Raw genomic sequence first — 21,332 nt, 5'->3', positions numbered from 1 at the left:
AAGGTGTGCAAGAGTAAATTGCCAAAGATATTACAGGTATAAAACATCTGTTTACTAAGTAACAAAGTCAGAACTACAGAACTTTAAAATAAGGAAATTCTAGAAACCATCCAATTCAATCCCTTAACAGGTAAGAAAACTGAGGCCCAGAGCAGTTAGTTAGGCTGCATAGTTAGTTCAGAAAGGTCTGGAATCCATGTCCTGGAAGCCTCTCATTGCCCTTTCAGTGCATCAACTGGCCTCAAAATAATTTAACAGAAGCAGTTAAAAATTATTGTTCTTCAAAATGCTTATTAACCAAAAGTAACCCACATTGAGATAGATGAGTAAGGAATAAAGACAGGTTGGGGTAGAAGAAGTAAGAGAAAAAAGGAAACACCATAATGGTCTGTATTCAAGCCTAAACCCTCCCTAATCCTAACAGGGATTTTTCCACTCAGGTTAACTTGCAACTTGATGGAGCCATGTGGCATAAAGAGATGTAAACCACTATTTCCTGCCTGCCCTGTCCATTATAGTCAGACAAGAGGAAAGTGATGCCAGAGAAAAGATCCAAGAGGACCTGTCTGTCTCTAAACCTTGGACAATCATTTTTTTGAAATTTGTTGAGCTGCAGTAGATTTGAGAACAGTTCCAGATAAAGGTATACACTAACAAGAACATGAATGTCCGACTGTGGCATAACCAGGTTCAAATCTCAATTTTGTTCCTCTCTAGAGTCACCTCATCTCTGTGAATCCTGGTTGCTATCTTCTCTGTAAAAATAGGGATAAGCATAATACCATGTCTATCATGCAGGGATGTTGTGAAGAATATGTGGAATTGCATATACTTTGCAACACCCCTGCATTATAAAGATGTTATTATACTTATGCTGTATGAAGCTGTCATCTAAGCCTTTAAGAATGAGGGCAGAAGTACTTCTTGGAAGAACACATTTGAATTAAGGAATGCTAAAGCTGCACCATCCTGAATGGCAGAATCTTTTCTGGGCTGCTGACAGGTGTCCCCTCCATTGCCAGTGTGTGTCTGTTTCTCCCCTCTCCCCTCTCAAGCCCTCTTCTAATCAGCCAGTCCCCTGGTCTATGCTCATTCCCAGTTACTGACCCCAACTTGCTTATTTAACTCTTCTCAACTCTGATCACTGGCTTTGGGATTCAGCCTTTATCTTTCCTCTGGAGCTTGGCCCTCTTCTGACCCTTGGCCCACGTCTGTCATTGTGCTCCCATCCACTTAGCCCCTGTGGGACAATGGTAGCCCAGAACTCCAGCGACACACTTTCTCCTGGCAATTTTCCAGGCAGACTTCTTGATTTGAGTCTTTCAATAGCTGATACACAATTAATAAGTGCCATTTTCTGTTTCAATTGTTCATTTAACTTTACAATCTTCAGAGAAATGTTAAGATCTTCACAGACAATTTTGATGCAGACTAAATATTGAAGAAAATCATTTTTAATATCAATAACATATTAAGATCCTAGGCAAATTATCAAGAAAAAGACAACCCAGTAGAAAAATAGATAAGGATACAACTAAACAATTTTCAAAAAAGCAAATCAAATAGCCAACAAGCTTTGGAGAAGATGCTGAAATGCATTAATATTAAGGGAGATACAGACTAAGATAATAAGCTATCAACTTACACTCATCAAATTGGAAATTTTTTAAAAGGTAAATATACCTTTTCATGATAAGAATTGAGGGAACACGTACTCTTAAATTTTGCTTATAAAATTGTCAATTGTTAGAAGTTTTTTAGAAAGCAATCTGGAAAAAATCTGTTGGAATTTATTAAATGTATGTACCTATCAAACCAACAATCCATCCCTGAAATATAGCTCAAAGAAATATATGTACCAATACATAAGGCTACAGGAATAAAAAATTTTGAGATGATTTATAATTCAAAAACAAAAACAAAAAATTGGCAATTTTGTGAATGTCTATCCACACCAGGGACTATTATCTACTTCTAAAGAGACTAAATTGGAGCTATTCTAGTTTTATTTGTAGGTAATTCCACAAAGCTGAATGAGTAAGAAATGAATAATAAAATCCTGGGTGGGTCAGAGGTGGGGGTAGGAGATGACTATTAGTATGGAGAAAAGTATGCAAGGATACATACCAGGTTGTGAACAAAAGAGATTTTTTTTAAAAGTACATGTGGAAGACAAGAAAAAAAAATTACACTCAATGAAATCCATTTATAGTATGATATACAGTATGGTTTTATACATGGTATAAATATATAGTACAATCCCATTATATGAATATATGTACAGATAAAAATTAGAATAAATAACCAGTTAGTTATATTTCTATTTTAGTAACCCATAGAGATACTCCTGATCTCTTTTTACCTGCTAAGGAAAAGCAAACATAAAAGCAGCAGGTAAATGTATTATGATGCTACTTTAGTAAAAACAATTAAATCCCCACATACATGCATCTAACCTTGCATAGGTTTGCATGAGCAAGGTAAAAGCTGTGGAAAGACTCATACAGGCTACCTCAGGATACTGAGATTGAGGGTTGAGGTAGAGAAAAGGGGGATAATTAACTTCATGTATATTTGTAGCATTTTACACATTAAAAGAAAAAGACTTCAAAAGACATCAAATGAAGAAATAATCATGTATCAGTAACATTATCTTTAACAATCTAGAAATGTAGTTCTTTGTAGAAAAAACTATGAAGTAAAAAGATTTTCAAATCTTTACCACTCTATTTCCATCTTCTTGGGCGACATGGACACGAAATTTTTCAATATCTTTAAAAAAAAAAAAAAAGATAATTTAACCTTAACGAAATATGAGTACTATTTTTACGTAACACTTGTAAAAACATTGTTATAAAAGCAATGCAGGGCTGGGCACAGTGGATCATGCCTGTAATCCCAGCACTTTTGGAGGCTGAGGTGGGCGAATCATGAGGTCAGGAGATCGAGACCACCTTGGTCATGATGAAACCCCATCTCTATTAAAATACAAAAAATTAGCTGGGCATGGTGGCATGTGCCTGTAGGAACAGCTCAGGAAGCTGAGGCAGGGGAATCGCTTGAACCCGAGAGACAGAGATTGCAGTGAGCCGAGATTGTGCCACTGCACGCCAGCCTGGCGACAGAGCAAGACTCCATCTCAAAAAAAAAAAAAAAAAGCAATGCACATTGAACAACTGGCCACAAAACAATATTATTACAAACTGTAATCTCACAATAGAGGTTCAAAAACTTCCACTTTTCTCTATTCTCCCTTTACAGTTAATTTCAAGTCCTGCATTTATTCTGCTCCTCAATATCAACAATACATGAAGCATTTAGCTCTCCTGCTTCCCTGGGCTCCCTCAACAAGTACTTGACTCCCCTATACCATCAGTCTTGTATAGAGCTAACAAGGGCTTACATGGCAGAGTTTATCTTCAATTTCCAAATCCCAAACACTTGTTTGTATGAACATACCAGACAGAAAACTCATCATACGAGACCTTCTGGGGAAGCATTTTAATAGGGGTCAATTTCATATGAACAAAACCCTGAACACTAAAGTCAATCTGTGTAGATGGTCCCTTTCTAACAGTAACAATTTAAATTCAGCCATATTTACCTTCTGCTGATTCGAGTTACCAAACTGAACAAGAGCTTAGAGACCGAACACGGCCTTACTCCTCAAGCCTGTCCTTCCAACTATAAACACTATAAACTAGAAGTTTCATCTTGTAATGTGAAAGACCACCAGTAAATTTTGTCCTTCCTTCCCCTCTCCTAACTTGAAATCATCATGGAAGGACATAACCTTTTACATCCTAAACTTACTTGCCTCTACCTGAATTTGTCTAAGTTAGTGTGCATCCTCAAGTTCTGCCATGGGATTCTTCTAGTTACTTCCCCTCTCTCCATCCAAACATCTCTTTTATACTATAGTTATCCACTGTGACAGACATCCAAAAGACAAAATGAACTAAAGACGACAAAAATGACCTGTGCAAATGTTCTACAAACATTCTACCATAGGACAAAACTGCAAATCCAGGTATGCAAGAGCCCATCATTCCCAGGATGAAAAAGCTGAGCAGAACCAAAGGGAACAACACTTGGGGGCCAAAGGAAAAGCCCTTCCCAAGGAATTCCAGGTCACATATGGACATGAAAGTGGACCCTTGACAATGGCAAATGGATATCTAGAAGATTCAATCATGTCCCATGCTGGGAGGCCATATGCCATTCATGAAATCCCCACATTCCACCTAAAGATACACTTACATTTCTCTTCTGAAATCAGTAACAGATGGTTCTCTGGAAGAGGATGACTTTCAACATGTGGGTACAGAAACTGTAAAAAAGAAATTAATCATAATTATAAACAAGTATCTTGCTCGAACAAGTATTTCCAAAATTGTGTTTGATGACTGTACTATTACATATCATTGAAGAAACTGGGAATCACAGAAGAGTTTAGGGGAATCACCTATACACACACACGTATCGCAGATCAAAGCAAGCAAGAAAAGGAAACACTTTCAGGACCTCAGTTTTCCAGGGGGAAACTGATTTCAAGTACAACACTATCTTCATTTATTTAAATAGTAAGGTTACTGGCAAGGCACAGTGGCTCACACCTGTAACCCCAACACTTTGAAGAAGTCAAGACAGGTGGATCACTTCACCTCAGGAGTTCAAGACCAGCCTGGGCAACATGGCAAGTTCCCGTCTCTACAAAAAAATACAAAAGCTTAGCCAAGTGTGGTGGCATGTGTCTGTAGTCCCAGATACTCAGGAGGTTGAGGTGGGCGTATCACTTGAGCCTAGGAGGTGGAAGTTGCAGTGAGCCAAGATCATGCCACTACGCTGTAGCCTGAGTGATAAGAGTGAGACTCTGTCTAAAAATAAATAAAGTAAAATAAACAGTGATGCTGAAGCTGAAGTTATTTCTAGGGATGGTACTTCCTATTTGGAATATATGATTCTGAAACCAATCAAAAACAACGCAAACAACATTTATACAGAATGTTCTATTTCACACACACACACACACACACACACACACACACACACACCAGTCAATATAGTTGTTGTGCAACTCAACCTAGTATATAACTTGAGAGCCAAGTAAACATATTCCCCACAAGAACTTCCAAAGTCCCACATCCAAGAAACAAAGTATAATATAACCAGAACATGTCAAGAAAGAACAGTGAGTCATGGTGTCACATGGGTTGATGATTTACAAGCCTAAAAGCATAGAACGACTGTCACTGGGAAGAAAAGGCTTAAACCCACCCCATTTCTCTTTCTCTTTGCTCTCCCATATGAACCCACCACTATGTTTCTATCTACAGGACAAAGCAGGCTGCCAGTAACCAAGTCCTGGACCCTGTCAGCTGTAACAATGAGGAAAAATTGGTCACAGGATGACTGAAAAGGGCAACTGTAAATAAGCTGTTTCATTTTGTGGCATGAAAGACCAGAGAATTTTGTTCTTTTCCTTACCCAAAGCTTGAAAGTAATATGAAAGGGCATAACTTTTGTGTCCCAATCTCCCAATCATTAGTCTCACTAAAATTTAGGATGATTTTTTATTACTTCCTAGTGTCCTAACTTTTTATAATATCAGATTAAAAATAGGACTAGTCAACTTTTGGAACATTTATAGTTGAGTTCCCTTTTAGAAATGAAAAGCAAAACACATGCATCACAGCAATAAAGTCAAAATTATAAAATAGCAATGAAGAATTCAGCTACAAAAATAATACGATAATTATCTCATGATTTGTAAAATCTCACACATTAAACAAGATACTTTGTATAATAGAGTTGAGGAAAAGCAGAGATGAATGACACTACATATACGACGGAAGAACAAATGTTCAGTGCCTCAAATATGGAGATGCTCCTACTCCAGGTCTACAGAGGTGTCCAGGGCATGCCTGCTTAGGAACGTGACATGGATTGAGGTGCTGAAGAGGTGTAACTGCCAACCTCTAAACCTCTACCTGGTCTTCCTGTGACAATCAGGGAGAATGTTATTTTAAAAGTCCCATTTAGGTAGGTGTTTTTTTTTTTTTCTTTCTATTGTAAGGCCGTCCTAGAGTAAGGCCTGGAAACCAAAAACAGACAGGCTTCAGACACAGCTCTACAAAAGCATTCAAGGTGGCTTTTTGTATTTTAACTAGGACTCTATGGAGATTATATTTCCTTAGGAAAATTTATCTTCACAAATATGGAGCTAGACTTCGAATGAATATTGGTCTTTGGAAATGTGTGGTCTAGGTGTGTAGAGGGTGTGTAATTACCACTGGAACTATCTGGAAGATACACCTCATGCTGGAAGGGAACACCCAAAGGGTCCTGGATTGGGATCCAAGCCCCACCTGCCACCGTCCTGCTGAAGCTCCTCTGTGTAGGTGGTCACGACTACACATGCAGAGTTAGAGAAATGTGCTACTGGAGATCACCATGGATGTTTTTGTAAGGAAAAGGAAATAGATTCCAGGGCAAGACCAACTCAATGAACAGTAAATGTTATTTCTCTAGAAGGCGAAGATGGGTATTTGCCACTGGGGTTTGGAGGAATTTCTCTCTCCAGAGGCATAGACATGGGAGCAGGAGGCAGGGTTAAGAACTGAGATGGGTCCAAAGAATGGGTACAGGTTTTACTCTTTATTTGAGTGGGGATTTTTTCTTTGGCCTATAGATGTTGTCCTGTTCCACATACTTTTAACTCTTTTTTTGACTTGGAGTTTCGTTCTGTTGCCCAGGCTGACATGCAATGGCATGATCTTGACTTACTGCAACTCCACCTACCGGGTTTCAAGTAATTCTCCTGCCTCAGCCTCTAGAGAAGCTGGGATTACAGGAGCATATTACCACGCATGGCTAATTTTTATACTTTAAGTAGAGATGGGGTTTCTCCATGTTGGCCAGGTTGGTCTCAAACTCCTGAGCTCAGGCAATCCACCCGCCTTGGCCTCCCAAAGTGCTAAGATTACAGGCATGAGCCACTGCACCCAGCTACTTTTAACTTTTTAAAATTGAATTCACACAATATAAAATTTAACATTTTAACCATTTATATATATATATATATATATGTAGTTTTTAATATATTCACAGTGTATACAACCACTTGCTTTTAAAACTTTTCCCCTTTCTATGCTCCAATTGCCTTTAGTTACCCCAATCCTTCAGTCATGTCTCCAGCATCTATATAGTCCTAACTAGAGATGCTGAGGAAGTCAAAGAGCAGACCAGAAAAGGGAAGTGTGCTCTGTCCCCTAGCTGCCCCCACACTGATGACAGTGTAGACAGAGTAGCTTCCTGAGGTAGCAGAACGTAGTTTGGGAGCTTCAGGCCAGGCCCCTGTCTGGAACTGAGAAGTGACCCACAGTACAATTAGGAATAGTGGGGAAATGTGCAGCTGAAAGGACTGGCTGACAGTGGCAGACCCTGAGCAGAGAGAGACAACCTTCTCTCCTAACCCACCGGAATAGGGAGGCCCATGGGCTGGAGGCTGGTAGTAGCTTGGGAGACAAAGAGGTAGATACTTTGGGTGGTACAAATTGACTCCAGCTAGACCAAAAGAAATATTTTGACTCTGTAACAAAATGTAAAATTAGACAAAAGGAAATTATGCTGCAGCACTGCATGAACATATACTTTAGATTCAAATTATTTTCAGTAGTTAAGTTTTGTAAAGTCACCACAAATGTTGTATACCGAATACTGAACCATCGTTCCTAGGGAAAATAAAGGGAGTTGATCATAGTCCTGAAAGACACAATCCCCAATGCCATAATCCTAAATACTGAAATCCCGAAAGATCAAAATCCCAAAAATATAATTCTAGAAGAAAATAATTTTAAAAACTATTTAAAAGCTGTACTGACATTTTTAGAAGAATTATCTGAGAAGCAAAACACAAAAGCACACTTCATAGTCCACTTTATACAATAGGCAAATAATAACATATACAGTTTTGAAAGTATAGACACTCGCGTATATTAACTATCCTGTGATCGTGACTTTTGGGACTTTAGACATCAGGGATTTTTATTTCAGGATTTCGACATTCATGATTATGGTGTTCGGGACTGTCTTTTCAGATTATGATCCAAACTCATACAAGGATAAATTCTTGTAAGCCTCTACTCACAATATGTTTGTCAACAGATCAGTATATAACCTTGTTTTGTGTGTTTCTATTTAAAGACACTCCTTAAACTTGTGGCATAGTAACTCATGCCTAAATGAAACTTATCTGACATGTTTTCTCCGTAAGGCATCTGACAGCCTTCATGCACTTAGGAACACTGGACAGTGCCTCAGAGCTATGCCTGGAGGCCATTTAAACAGTGAAATTGCCAGGAAAAAGCACAAAAATTTGAAAGATGGAACTAGGTCATGAAAACAACAGTCGTTTTAGTGTGAGAGCTAAAACAAAAAAAGCAGGGCATTACTGTGTTCAACCTCAATTGCAAATGTGCATGTTGGGTGACAAATTCCTTCACCACTCAGCATACATCTGCAAATAACTAACCAAGTACTATGAGTGTATGATTTAAGGATTACAAACAAATTTTAGGAGTAGGAGAATTTGCAAATATGAAATCTGCAAATAGTGAGTACTGACTATTCCACATTATACATGCAGTTTTTGCATCAACTCATGAAGTTGATAAATTCAGGGATTAAATCATTTAATCATAGGTATTTAATCTGTCAACCACATAAATACATTACATAGACCATTTAAACCTTACTTTAAATGTGTGGGGGTTTTTTGTTTTGTTTTGTTTTGAAATGGGGTGTTGGGGAAATGTGCAGCTGAAAGGACCGGCTGACAATGGAGGACCTCTCTCTTGCTCTGTCTCTCTGTCGCTAAACTGGAGTACAGTGGCATGATCTAGGCTCACTGCAACCTCTGCCTCCTGGTTCAAGCAATTCTCCTGCCTCAGCCCGCCCCCACGTCCCCCGAGTACCTGGGATTACAGGCACACGTGACCACACCCAGCTAATTTTTGTATTTTTAATAGAGACGGGGTTTTACCATGTTGGCCAGGATGGTTTTAATCTCCTGACTTCGTGATCTGCCCACCTCAGCCTCCCGAAGCGCTGGAAATACAGGCGTGACCTACCTACCCTGGCCTTAAATGTGCTTCAATATTTGAAATTTTATCATGAGAAATTACATTACTATGAAACAAATGATAGTGTAACAGAGTCAGAGGAGCTAGCTTTGAGTTAATTTCCATGCTTGCTAAGAAAGAAGGGAAGATACTTCCAGCTGTAGTAGTCTACAAGATTGCTCTGAGGATTAAATATGATAATGATAGTGTGAAAGCACTTTGTAAACACCAATTCTTCTAGGTTGCATGTCTTTTGATTAATGAGTAAGTGACGATTGTATGCTTACTTACCTGAACCCAAATATAGCTATCCACAGCTTTCAGAACCTTCACGTTGTTAACAGGGTGGATTTCAACCAACAAAGTTAAGCACTTTGATCCTACAGAGAAAAGGTGGCTTTTAGTAACAAAGCTTAGAATATCACATGTTATTTTTTCCAAAGCAAGCAGGAAAAATTTCTGGTAAATCCTACTGTAGCGACTATAAACTAATAAAACAATTCTACCATCATAAAGTCCCATGAGAAGACTTAAACTGTACATTTGTTTCCAGTTCCACTCTCTAGGATGTATGGTGGCTCCAGGACCCCAAAAGAACAATCAGCCCAGCAAAGGACCTGCCTTCCACACCCTCAGGAGGCCTGAAGAAGCTGCATTTTATTATGAAAACCACAGGACACTTAAGAAATGCAAATGTGAAAAGGGAAGTCTTTGAAAAGCCCCGGAAACAACAGTAGATACAAGGGAGACAAATTTCAAATTATAATAATTCTGTATTTGTAAAAAAGCATTACATTAAAAACACAAGTGGCTTCTGAAATCAAAGATTCCTGTATATCACTTTGCATTCTCACCAGCAACATATGAGAGGGTCTGACAAACTGGGTTCTACTGGATATCATTTTTCCCAATTATCACAGTTCTATCATTTGCAAAAGCAGACATGTCTAAACTTTCTGAAAATATAAATATATTACTGTATTAGTTATTCTACAGGGGGGTAAAAGGTAATTTTCTTAAAGTTTAACACTTTAAAGTTTGACTTTGACCCTTCTACAAATCCAAGAGGGATTCAGAAAAAGACATCCCAAGGGAGAAATCAATGTGCTGGGAGTGAGGAAGTTGTTTGCACTCACTCCATGCCATTTTTTTTTTTAATAATTTCACTTAATGTTTACCCAATCTCCACCTTTTTCATAAGTTAATACCTATGAAATGTATGTAATCTGTTTCCTCTAGCTTACTGATAACCTAATATTCAATGAACTTCCTGACATTTGTATTCAAATTTGGGTCATACCAGAAAGCTCTACACTTGCAGGTGTTCAAATATTGTAAAACTTTGGTGCATTGTTATTTAGTAGCTGTGATTAGTAATTTTCAAACCTCAAATATAGTGTCTTAGCAAGTTGGATTTTCACTGTATATCATGGTATCTTAATGATGTGTATAATTGCCCTCAATCCCCTTCTCACCCCACCCTCTGCACCTCCCCAACCAGCAACAGGGGCTTATTTCAGTTGAGTAAAGCATGGTGCTAATGGACCAGGGTCACAGTTTCAAAACTTGAACAATCCAGTTAGCATCATAGAGAAAGAAATTCTTCCACATTTGCTCATTGCACCAGTAACTCCAGTTAGTAATTTTGCTGGGTGCCTGCCGTTAGCCCTGACAAGAGGCGCAGCAGCCAGCAGCTCAGGGAGAGCACGGCTTTCAGTAAACTGAGCTGGGCCAATGGCACATCCACAGAGAAAACATGATCCCTGACTTGAACCTCAGCCCTGATGCAGATAAATCTAGGCCGGCCACGTAGACAAAGGCTTTGCAGGGCAGAGCTGCGCGGCCCAGTGGTTGAAGTAAAAGCCGGCGCCATGTCCAGAGTGCCTAGGCCGAGCTGAAGGAGGGAGAGAAGAACCCACCACACTGGTCCACTGGAAGCACTGCCACACTCCAAGACATTTTTAGCCTAACTTCACAAGCCTTCTAGACTTTTAAGTCTAAACAAACACAATTCGATTCTATGTCACTCCAGTTCTGCAGCACTATGGCACAGATTGTTTGTGTAGGAAAATAAAAATATATTTCTGATACATGAACATGTTAAGGCTGACGGTACTTATCAGTAGGACACAGACTGAGATTCCCTCAGGGAAAGTGGTAGAGCACTGATAATGACCCACTTATTTCGTTAGTGTCACATCTGAGCAAATATCATAGAAGACAGCAATTAGGATGAAGTCCATGGATATGGGCTAGAATGGAGTTACCACAGATATCTAAATTTAGGTAGAAGATCCCCTCCCCCAAGATTAAACCTTAGAAAAGAAGGACTGGCCTTATATTTGAGCTCTTTTAGAGACTCGATCCAGTGCCTCTCAGTGACTTTACTGTGAAAAATAATGTATAACTTGGGGATGGCACAGATGCATGGAATTTAATATGTACTACAGAACAAATGAAAATCCAAATTTTGGAAAATGGGTACTTGTGGCTTAGGATGAAAACACTACTGACAGGATCTTACAACCAGGGTAAGGATGAGGTACTTTGGGAATCTGTTTGATGACTCAAAAAATGGCTTCAGGAATAAAAAAGACATTGGTGTCAAAGATATTTATGAAGAAAAATAGAATAGAAATGCTCTGTGAGGTAGAAAAATCAATTTTTCTTATTGTTATTTTAAATAGGTGTGACTATATTAGTATATTAAATAGTACAAGCTGACTTTTTTGTCCTGAAAGCTTATATATGTAAGCTTTTATATATATACACATACATATATATCTGGCCAAAAAAGTCCTTTTGGGGGAGAGAGGGGAAATTTTCTCATCAGAAAAATAATCACAGCCAGGCACAGTAGCTCACATCTGTAATCCCAGCACTTTGGGAGGCTGTGGCAGGTGGATCATAAAGTCAGGAAATCATGACCATCCTAAACAAACACAGTGAAACCCTATCTCTACTAAAAATATAAAAAAAATAGCTGGGTGTGGTGGCATGCACCTGTAGTCCCAGCTACTCAGGAGGCTGAGGCAGCAGAATCACTTGAACCTGGGAGGTGGAGGTTGTAGTGAGCTGAGATCGCACCACTGCACTCCAGCCTGGGCAACAGAGTGAGACTCCGTTTCAAAAAATAAAGAAAGAAAGAAAAATAATCACCATATATTTGGCGGTTTTTTTTAGCAGGAATTTGTACCCAAATGAGATAGCCAGCTGTCAGCTAGATTTTCTCACCTTTAAAATGGGAAGATCTTTAAAGGCAGAAAACATCTTTCTACACTAATTTTTCCCTTCTGGAGTGCAACCCAGACATTTGACTAATATTACTAGCATAATGACAACAGTAAATCTTTGCAAATTGTAATTTCTCTCAGTAATATATCATGTGCTTTCACAGTGAAAAAGGAAGCATTCTGAATTAAGATTCTAGAGACAACAGTTCCAGTTTCAGTTCTGTCATTATCAAGGTATTTATTTCTCAGAAAATCACCCAGCTTTCCTAGGCCTCAATGCTTCATTACTAAACATAATAAAACATGCAGGGCAAGGTGCTCATGCCTGTAATCCCAACGCTTTTGGAGGCCAAGACAGGAGGATCACGTGAGTCCAGGAGTTTGAGACCAACCTGGGCAGCAGTGAAACCCTGTCTCTATAAAATAAAATGAAAAAAATATTAAGAACTAGCTGGGCATGGTGGTGTGTGCCTACAGTCCAGGTACTCAGGAGGTTGAGGTGAGAAGATCCCTTGGGCTAGGGGGGTCAAGGCTGCTGTGAGCCATGATAATGTCAGTGCACTCGAGCCTAGGCAACAGAGCAAGACCCTGTTTCAAAAATAATAATCATAATAAAATGAAAGACTAAAGAACCAGATTATTTCTACAATCACTTTCAGCCATAAAATCCCAGTGTTCCACAAAGTGCTAAACTAAGAATTTTGATGGCTGGGTGCAGTGGCTCATGCCTATAATCCTAACACCTTGGGAGGCTGAGGCAGATGGAACAACTGAGATCAGGAGTTCAAGACCAGCTGGCCAACATGGGGAAAACTCATCTCTACTAAAAATATAAAAAATTAGCCAGGCATGGTGGCGGTACCTATAGTCCCAGTTACTCGGGAGGCTGAGGAAGGGGAATCACTTGAACCTGGGAGGCAGAGATTACAGTGAGCCGAGATCACACCACTGCACTCTCCAGCCTGGGCAACAGAGCAAGACTCCGTCTCGGGGGTGGGGGGGTGGGGGGGGTGGGAAGAATTTTGAGAATCAAGTTATCAGTGGAGACCAGACACAGTGGATCATGCCTATAATCCTAACATTTTGGGAGGCTGAAGTGGGTGGATTGCCTGAGCTCCAGAATTCGAGACGAGCCTGGGAAACATGACTAAACCCCCTTACTACTAAAAATACAAAAAATTAGCCAAGCGTGGCATTGCACACCTGTAATCCCAGCTACTCAGGAGACTGAGGCAGAAGAATCGCTTGAACCCAGGAGGCAGGGGTTGCAGTGAGCCAAGATCATGCCACTGCACTCCAGCCTGGGTGACAGAGCAAGACACTGTCTCAAAAAGATTATCAGTGTTAACAGTGGAGACTGGGAGACCATCACTAAAGGGTAAGACAGGATCTGGATACCACAAGAAGGAGAGAGGAGAGACAGCAGGATCAAGCAGAGGGATAGACATGACATAAGGAGAATGGAGGTGGGCAAAAGAATGTGGTGTGATGCAGGCACATGCTGTGAAATGGTGACAAGGATGGGGGAGTTCGATATGGCCTGATTCTGAAGGCACTCTGGTTATTTGAGTTCTTGAACCGAATCACAGCTTTGCAGAGCATCTGTGACACTTGAATGTCTATGATGGTAAGAGGAGGGCTCTGGAGAATCTCAGTGGCAATGGGGCCCCCAACTCATGTGGTCACCCCAAATGCTGCCACGTGGGAATCTACAGTGACTTGTAGCAAATGCAACTCCACAGGGGAGGATGAAGGGGGCAGCCAGAGCCTGGTTTCCTATGGAAGGCCATTTTCTCAGTAAAACATTAACTCTGCCATCTCTACGGCCAAGAATAGGAGCACTATTGATTAAAAAAAAAAAAAAAAAAGCATTGTAAAGTATGTGGATCAAAGAACCCTGTTTTGTTTACATAAAAGATGGTACAATTTGTCTCATCTACAGCGGAAAAATCTCATTTTAAGCAACAGTGTTAAGCACCACCGGAGATAAAACATTACATCTTATAATCAAATGGCTTGTAGGGCCATTTCATGGACCGACAAAATAAACCTTTCCAAAATATTCGTTCAAATAAAACATTCCAATAAATCCTACAGCGCTTTCTGGTTACATCATCTGAAATCTTTGCCAAACAAAATGAAATCCTCCCATGATGAGCAATAACTTTCATAAATTGAGGACTCCTGAATGTGTCTCTCCAACCCCGACCATTACCTGGACTTCTGACTCATCTCCAAACTCCTACCTCACATCTCCACTGGGATGTCTATTAGGATGTCAAACTGATCAAGTTCAAAATCAAACTCTTCTTTCCTGCCCCTCCCATATACATACACCCCCCACACACGCCCTTCTACCTGTTCTGGCCAAAAAACCTTAGAGTGAGTCACCCTTGACTTATCTCTTTTTCTCATAGTCCCATCAAATCCAGCAGCCAATCTTCTTTTTTTTTTTTTTTTTTCAGATGGAGTCTAGTCTCACTCTGTTGCCCAGGCTGGAGTGCAGTGGTGCAATCTCAGCTCACTGCAACCTTTATTTCCATTTCCCTGGGTCAAGCAATTTTCTTGCCTCAGCCTCCCAAGTGGCTAGAATTACAGGCATGTGCAGTCACATCCAGCTAGTATTTTTAGTAGAGACAGGGTTTCACCATGTTGGCCAGGCTGGTCTCGAACTCCTAACCTCACCTGCCTCAGCCTCCCAAAGTGCTGGGATTACAGGCATGAGCCACTACACCCGGCCAAGCAGCCAATCTTAACAAGTCAATCTTTTGAATACATCCAAACACAGCTACCTAGCCCTTGCTCCACTTCACCAGTCCAAGCCACTAGACTATAATAGCTCTCCAACCAGCTCTCCCCTTGCCCTCCTGTAGTCCATCTTCCACAGAGCAGCTACAGCAATCCTTTTATGGAACAAGTCAGATCACACCCCTGCTCAAAATCCGTATCACTTCCCATTTTACTAGGAGTGAGGGCCACACCTTTACAATGGCCTCCTTGGGCCTGTGTGATCTGCCTGCATCTCACTTCTTTTCCTTTGCCCTCAGTTCCTACCACTCTGCTCCTTGTTCACTCCACTTGTCTCAATGACCTCCTTACTCTCTTTGAACAGCAAGTCTACCAAGTACAGTCCTATGCTGACTGATCTGTCAGAAATGTGCTCTCCCCACAGCCTCATGCTTGTTCCCTCCCCACCTTCAGGTCTCTGTTTAAACATTCCCCTAATGGCCTTTCCTAATATCATTCCCCAGATAAATTAACTGCACTCAAACCCTGTTTCAGGCACTAGTTATGGGGAAATTCACACTAAGACAAGAACTTATCTCAGGAAACAACATTACTCTAGGATCACTCTAGCCAGGGTTGGTGAAAGGAACTGAGAAGAGTGAAACAGGAAAGAAAAATACACCAGTAAATGAGGCATTATCAAATTAGTGACCACCCTGGATTTTAAGCTGCTTAGAGTACACCTCACAATTACCCACTTTAAAGATGGAAAGGAAGACCATTTATCTTTCAGTTCTTTGCCACCACTGGTCACGGGTTATTCTCCTGGGCATCATGCCCAATCATACTTCCAAACTGTACATGTGCAGGGAGTAAACAGATTTTCCCAATGGCCCTGGGCAGAAAGCAAGAAGCAGGTAGGGCAGCTGAGATGAGGCACTGTCAAATTACAGCTGGGCAGAGGTGGTTCTCGTCACAGTGACTGGCTTCAAAGGTAAGCTGTGAGGTATCCAATACAGTAACTAATAATGTTCATCCCAATGTTTTTAAAGATGCAAGTAGATAATCTCACTACAAGTGCATCAAACTAAAAAGACTGAGCAAGCATCCCTGAATAGACTTTAATGTTGTAATCAAATAAAGTTTAAAGTTGGCCTGAAAGTAAATTTTAGAATCTACGTATGACTACTTCTGTGTGACAGTCAAGCATAGATGGTGATTAAATATATGTAAAAAAATATAGTTACTACTCAGTTTCCCAACATAATAAAGAATTTTTAAGACTAAAAAAATAAGGTACAAGAAGAACTGGGAGGCACAGGTGCCAACCCAAGGTTCTATACAGATGCCCACCCTCACCATCTCCTGGAACACAGCAGCTAAGCCGTTCCTCTTAGAGAAAGGGGTCTATTAGCTCAAAGGTTGGGGCCATGTCCTGGGGTTTTGCCCATACCCTTGTTTTAAGGGTCAGGACACCTATGTCCCAGATCATATTTCACTCAAGCTATTGCAGTTCCATCTCCTCTGAAGCAAGCCTTGCATCTAATTCTAAAAAGAGCAGAGAGTGATGATGGTACTGGGAAAAGGAGGACATGGCACAGAAGAACGAAGGGGTTGTTGTTCTCAGTATATCATGGCAGTGGGAAGGTAGGAATGAGCATTACAAATGATGAGATTTCAGGTGAGCCTCCTGCCCACCAAATTACCAATAAACAATTTTACTGAGGCTCCCAAGAATGTCCCATCTGAACTTGGCTCTGGAGAAATGTGTATCATGAGAAGTCTGGAAGTGCCTCACAAGCCTCATGTGGAAAGTAAGTACAAAAGGTTTTTCCATCACATGCAACTGCAGGAAAATACATGAGTGGTAACTATGCTAACAAAAGAAGGAATTTAAGTGTCAGATAAATAGAATGGATGGAAAGCACCCAGAAGCAGAACAGTAAGAGACTGATAGGAGACTCACTAGGCCAGAAGTTGATAAATGTTAGTCACAGGCTGGCTCTAGCCCACAGGTGGTTATTATTGTCCCAAGTAGGATTTTAATATAGTGAAGCCAACATTTACAAATTCGATCTTTACAAAAAACTCTAGACTTCCCTTGATAAACTTGTAAGGCCGGTTGCCTCACAGAGGGTTAAACGGACACATCCATCTCTCTCCGTGCCTGATAACTACGTCATCACCCAAGCTTGTTATCTGGCCTTGCCGCATGGCTTCCCCGCACCCGCCTCCACATACCAGGCCCAAGCCCACATTCAGCACTAAATTATGCATTCAACCCCCAGCCCACTGTTGATAAACCCTGCAGAAAATTTTTAAAGAAGCCCCATCAGACCCTGCCCGGTAGCAGTCCGCCCTGCACGCCCCCGGCAGGCCCACTTACCCAAGGTCCCGCCCGCCTACCCATAACTAGCTCCAGGTATTTCCTGCTTCTTAACAGCCAATAAGATTGCCTTCACTTTGTTTCCCCAATAGCCAATCAAGGCCCATTTACCCAAGGTCCCGCCCGCCTACCAATGGCAGCTAGTTCCGGGTATTTCCTGCTTCTTAACAGGCAATAAGATTACCTTCGCTTTGTTTCCCCAATAGCCAATCAATTGCCTTCCCTCCCCATAAAACCCCACTCCCTGAACAGTCGGGCGCAACTTCTTTGGCCCCTTCCAGGACCACAGAACCTCGCCCGGGAGCTGAATAAATTAGCTTCTCATTTTCTTATACTTGCCTCAGTTTCCTCATTTTACCTCGGCAATAAATCTTACAAAACTGAAATGCCAGTTCCACTGAACTTGCTAGTGACAACAAAAAGCTAGGGCTCAGTAGTAACTTCTTCTCTTGAAAGTCTCCCATGAGGCACCCCCACCCCCCACCCCACTACTAGTCCCTATAGCTTTTGAATTTTTTTCTTTTCACTAAAGAAAAAAAGATATTTATTGGTTTCTATGTTAAAAATGGAAAAAAACAAAGACATTCTGTCGGTCACTAGATTTTTTTCTTACACTAAATCTGCTTCATTTATTTATATGGTCTCTCTGGCCAGTGTATGCATTTGCAATTGAAACCCAGGACTAGACTGAAAGCTCCAAGAGGATAGATGCTATACCTCTCTTACACACCATTGTATCCCCAGCACCATGCATAGTGCCTGATCCACAGCAGGCACTCAATACCACTGAGTTACAGACAGAGGGATGACTTACAACACTTTAAAAAGTGGTGAGGCAAGGGAGCATCCCATAGCTGTAAAACTATAAAGTCAAGGCCTTGGTAAATGAACAGAATTGATCTTTAGTATTAGTGTACCACTTACAATGTGTATTAATTAATCAATACTTAACCAGATGTAAGAAAAGATACATTCTTGACTTTCCCAATCTTTTACACCAACATCTGACTATAGGTTTCTACTTCAGCATTCATTTAGCCTACAGGTATTAATCACCATCTTAACACTTCTGCTGGTCGCTGTTAAATCATTGTCTGTACTTTTCTGTTTGCTTGAAAAAAATACTTTTTAAAAGTCTTGTTCATACTTGACATGATCTTTGCCTTTTATTCTGAGATACAATAAGGCTATTTCTAAAGATCCTTGAAATTTTATTTAGCGGTACATAAAAATCATCTACCAATAACCTTCATCTACCCATAGATATCAAAAAGTGTAATTTCATTACCTGGTTGAAGTTCATTCCTTTTTCCTTCTTTAGTAGACTGAATTAAACTTGCAGCTAATGGAAAAAGAAAAAAAAAATCCATTAGCAATTGATCCATGTGGTGGCTTGTTAAAGTTTACCATATACCTGAAATAGATGGTGGCCCAAAGGATATGTCAATGGAAGATTAGGGCAGAACACAAAGCATTCTTTTTTGTAGGTATGCTCTCCATATTCTTTATTTCAAATTTAACTTCCCAAGAACACTTTTTCTTAGAAAATCATTGTTATAGAGTAATTTAATACTGCAAAAACCTAATACTTTGAAACTCTTAAAAGATGTAGTTCAGTTCTTGACATGCAGCAATAATAGTTCAACTTACCAAGCAAAGTTCTTTCACTGTTGACAGAGCAACTGAAAACTTCCAAGTCTTTCTCAAAGGCATACAGAAGCTATTAATACAAAAGTATTTTTTAATTTAGAGTTTCACATATTAAATAAAAATTGTATTAATGTAAATTCCCATTAAGCTCTGTGCTAAGTACTACTGGAGCAAAATATTTTAGTAAAGAATCAAACTAGTTTAGCAATGCTGACAGACCACTCTTTACCAAAACCAGACCACTCTTACCAAAAAAAAAAAAACTTTGCTATCATAAGCCATGTTTGGCACTGATATTTAGCCATGAGACAATCAAGTATAGTGGTTAAGAGCATAGATGTTGGAGCCCTACTGGACCCAGGTTCAAATCCTGACTCTGACACTTACTAGCTGTGTGACCTTGGATAAATTATTCAGCTTCTCTTTCCCCCATCAGTAAAATAGCAATCATAACATCTACTCATGGGATTGTTAGGAAGATCAAGCAAGATAATCTATATGAAGCATTTAGTGCAATAAGCACTCAAATGTTAGCTATTGTAATTACTGAGGTAATTTTAATTACAAAATAATCACTAGTTATCTTAGCCACTGTCACAAGTACATCTCCCATAGGGCTTTCATATTTAGAGGACTGGGAAGGTAGTCTTCTAGCTTTAATTTTTTTTCTTGTTGCTGTTTAAAATGTTCAAAATGTTGCAAGATTCCATTTCCTTGAACATTAAAGAAAATGAAAATGCCCATGCAGTAGGATGTGATGTGGAGATTGAGGAACTAGAGGACACTAGTTCTATTACGCAGTCTCTCTTAAAGAACACCCAGGGGATAAGCGAAACAGGCTGTCTTAGACCTCAGAAGAGAACAGACTAAGTCAAACAGTAAATGGCTTAAGTATTAAGAAGGTTACTGGTATCTGCACACTAAAAAACTATCAAGAACACACCAGGTCCCTATAGCTAGAAGTCAATGGGAAAAGCTGGGGAAGTTAGGGAACAACTGATTACAGAAAGTGAATTTTCAGTTAATAAGGTACCGAAGGGAGAGATCCAAGATGGCTGATCACTAGCAGCTCGGGATTGTAGCTCCCACTGAAAGTGCAGAGAATGAGAGGACGCCACACTTTCTGATCAATCACGCACCAGGAGATTCCCAGCGGAGAAGCCCCATGGGTCGCCAGCGCAACTCTTGAGGCTGGTGAGGCGGTTTTGTCGCTGCCTTGGTGCGGCGGTTCTTGGTGCAGAGTCAGAAAAGCACCATCAATCATAACGCCGCTGTTTTGGCCGGCGCAGTGGGTTGCTCTGATTTTAGCGCCGGGAATCAACAAGTTGGACGTCCATTCAGAAACCCAACTATAAAGACGGTAATTATAAAGACGGTAATTATAAAGACCACAGATGGATAAATCTATAACGAAGAGAAGAAACCAGTCTAAAAAGGCTGAGAATACCCAAAATCAGAACGTCTCTCCCTCTACAGGGGATCACAGTTCCTCATCAGCAACGGAACAAGGCCTGATGGAGAAAGACTGTATTCCATTAGCAGAAGCAGGCTTTAAAAAGTGGATGATAAGAAACTTCTGGGAATTAAAAGAACTTGTTCTAACCCAATGCAAAGAAACTAAGAACTTTGAAAAAAGGTTTGACGAAATGTTAAAAATAACACACAATTTAGAGAGGAATATGAGTGAATTAATGGAGCTGAAAAACACAACACGAGAACTTCGCAAACTATGCACAAGTTTTAACAGCCGAATTGATCAAGCAGAAGAAAAGCTATCAGAGGTCGAAGACCAACTTAATGAAATAAAACAAAAAGACAAGATTAGAGAAAAAAGGATAAAAAAGAACGAGCAAAGTCTCCAAGAAATATGGGACTATGTGAAAAGACCTAATCTACGTTTGTTAGGTGTACCTGAATGTAACGAAGAGAATCAATCCAAGCTGGAAAACACGCTTCAGGATATTATTCAGGAAAACTTTCCCAACCTAGCAAGGCAGGACAATATTCAACACCACAAAGATACAGAGAACACCACAAAGATATTCCTCAAGAAGACCAACCTCAAGGCACATAATCGCCAGATTCACCAGGGTTGAAATGAAAGAGAAAATACTGAGGGCAGCCAGAGAGAAAGGTCAGGTTACCCATAAAGGGAAGCCTATCAGACTCACAGCAGATCTCTCAGCAGAAACCCTACAAGCCAGAAAAGAGTGG

The 21,332-nt window shown here is 40.3% G+C and overlaps 1 protein-coding gene across 1 annotated transcript in view; it reads right to left on the bottom strand.

The window, feature by feature from the left end:
* The window catches only part of LOC108300306 (gamma-secretase activating protein), a 106,285-nt gene that overhangs the window by 60,201 nt on the left and 24,752 nt on the right, over nt 1-21,332 (bottom strand). Inside the window, exons 4-9 of the mRNA XM_017523065.2 lie at nt 19,119-19,188; nt 18,757-18,810; nt 9,414-9,502; nt 4,261-4,330; nt 2,723-2,772; nt 1,985-2,091 (exon numbers count right to left, since the gene is read on the bottom strand). Of these exons, the coding sequence (XP_017378554.1) occupies nt 1,985-2,091; nt 2,723-2,772; nt 4,261-4,330; nt 9,414-9,502; nt 18,757-18,810; nt 19,119-19,188 (440 nt within the window). The remainder of the gene's footprint in view (nt 1-1,984; nt 2,092-2,722; nt 2,773-4,260; nt 4,331-9,413; nt 9,503-18,756; nt 18,811-19,118; nt 19,189-21,332) is intronic.

The sequence above is a fragment of the Cebus imitator genome, unplaced genomic scaffold (genome assembly GCF_001604975.1).
Source record: "Cebus imitator isolate Cc_AM_T3 unplaced genomic scaffold, Cebus_imitator-1.0 Scaffold26, whole genome shotgun sequence".
Lineage (NCBI taxonomy): Eukaryota > Metazoa > Chordata > Mammalia > Primates > Cebidae > Cebus > Cebus imitator.
This window is presented reverse-complemented; position numbering and strand designations above follow the sequence as displayed.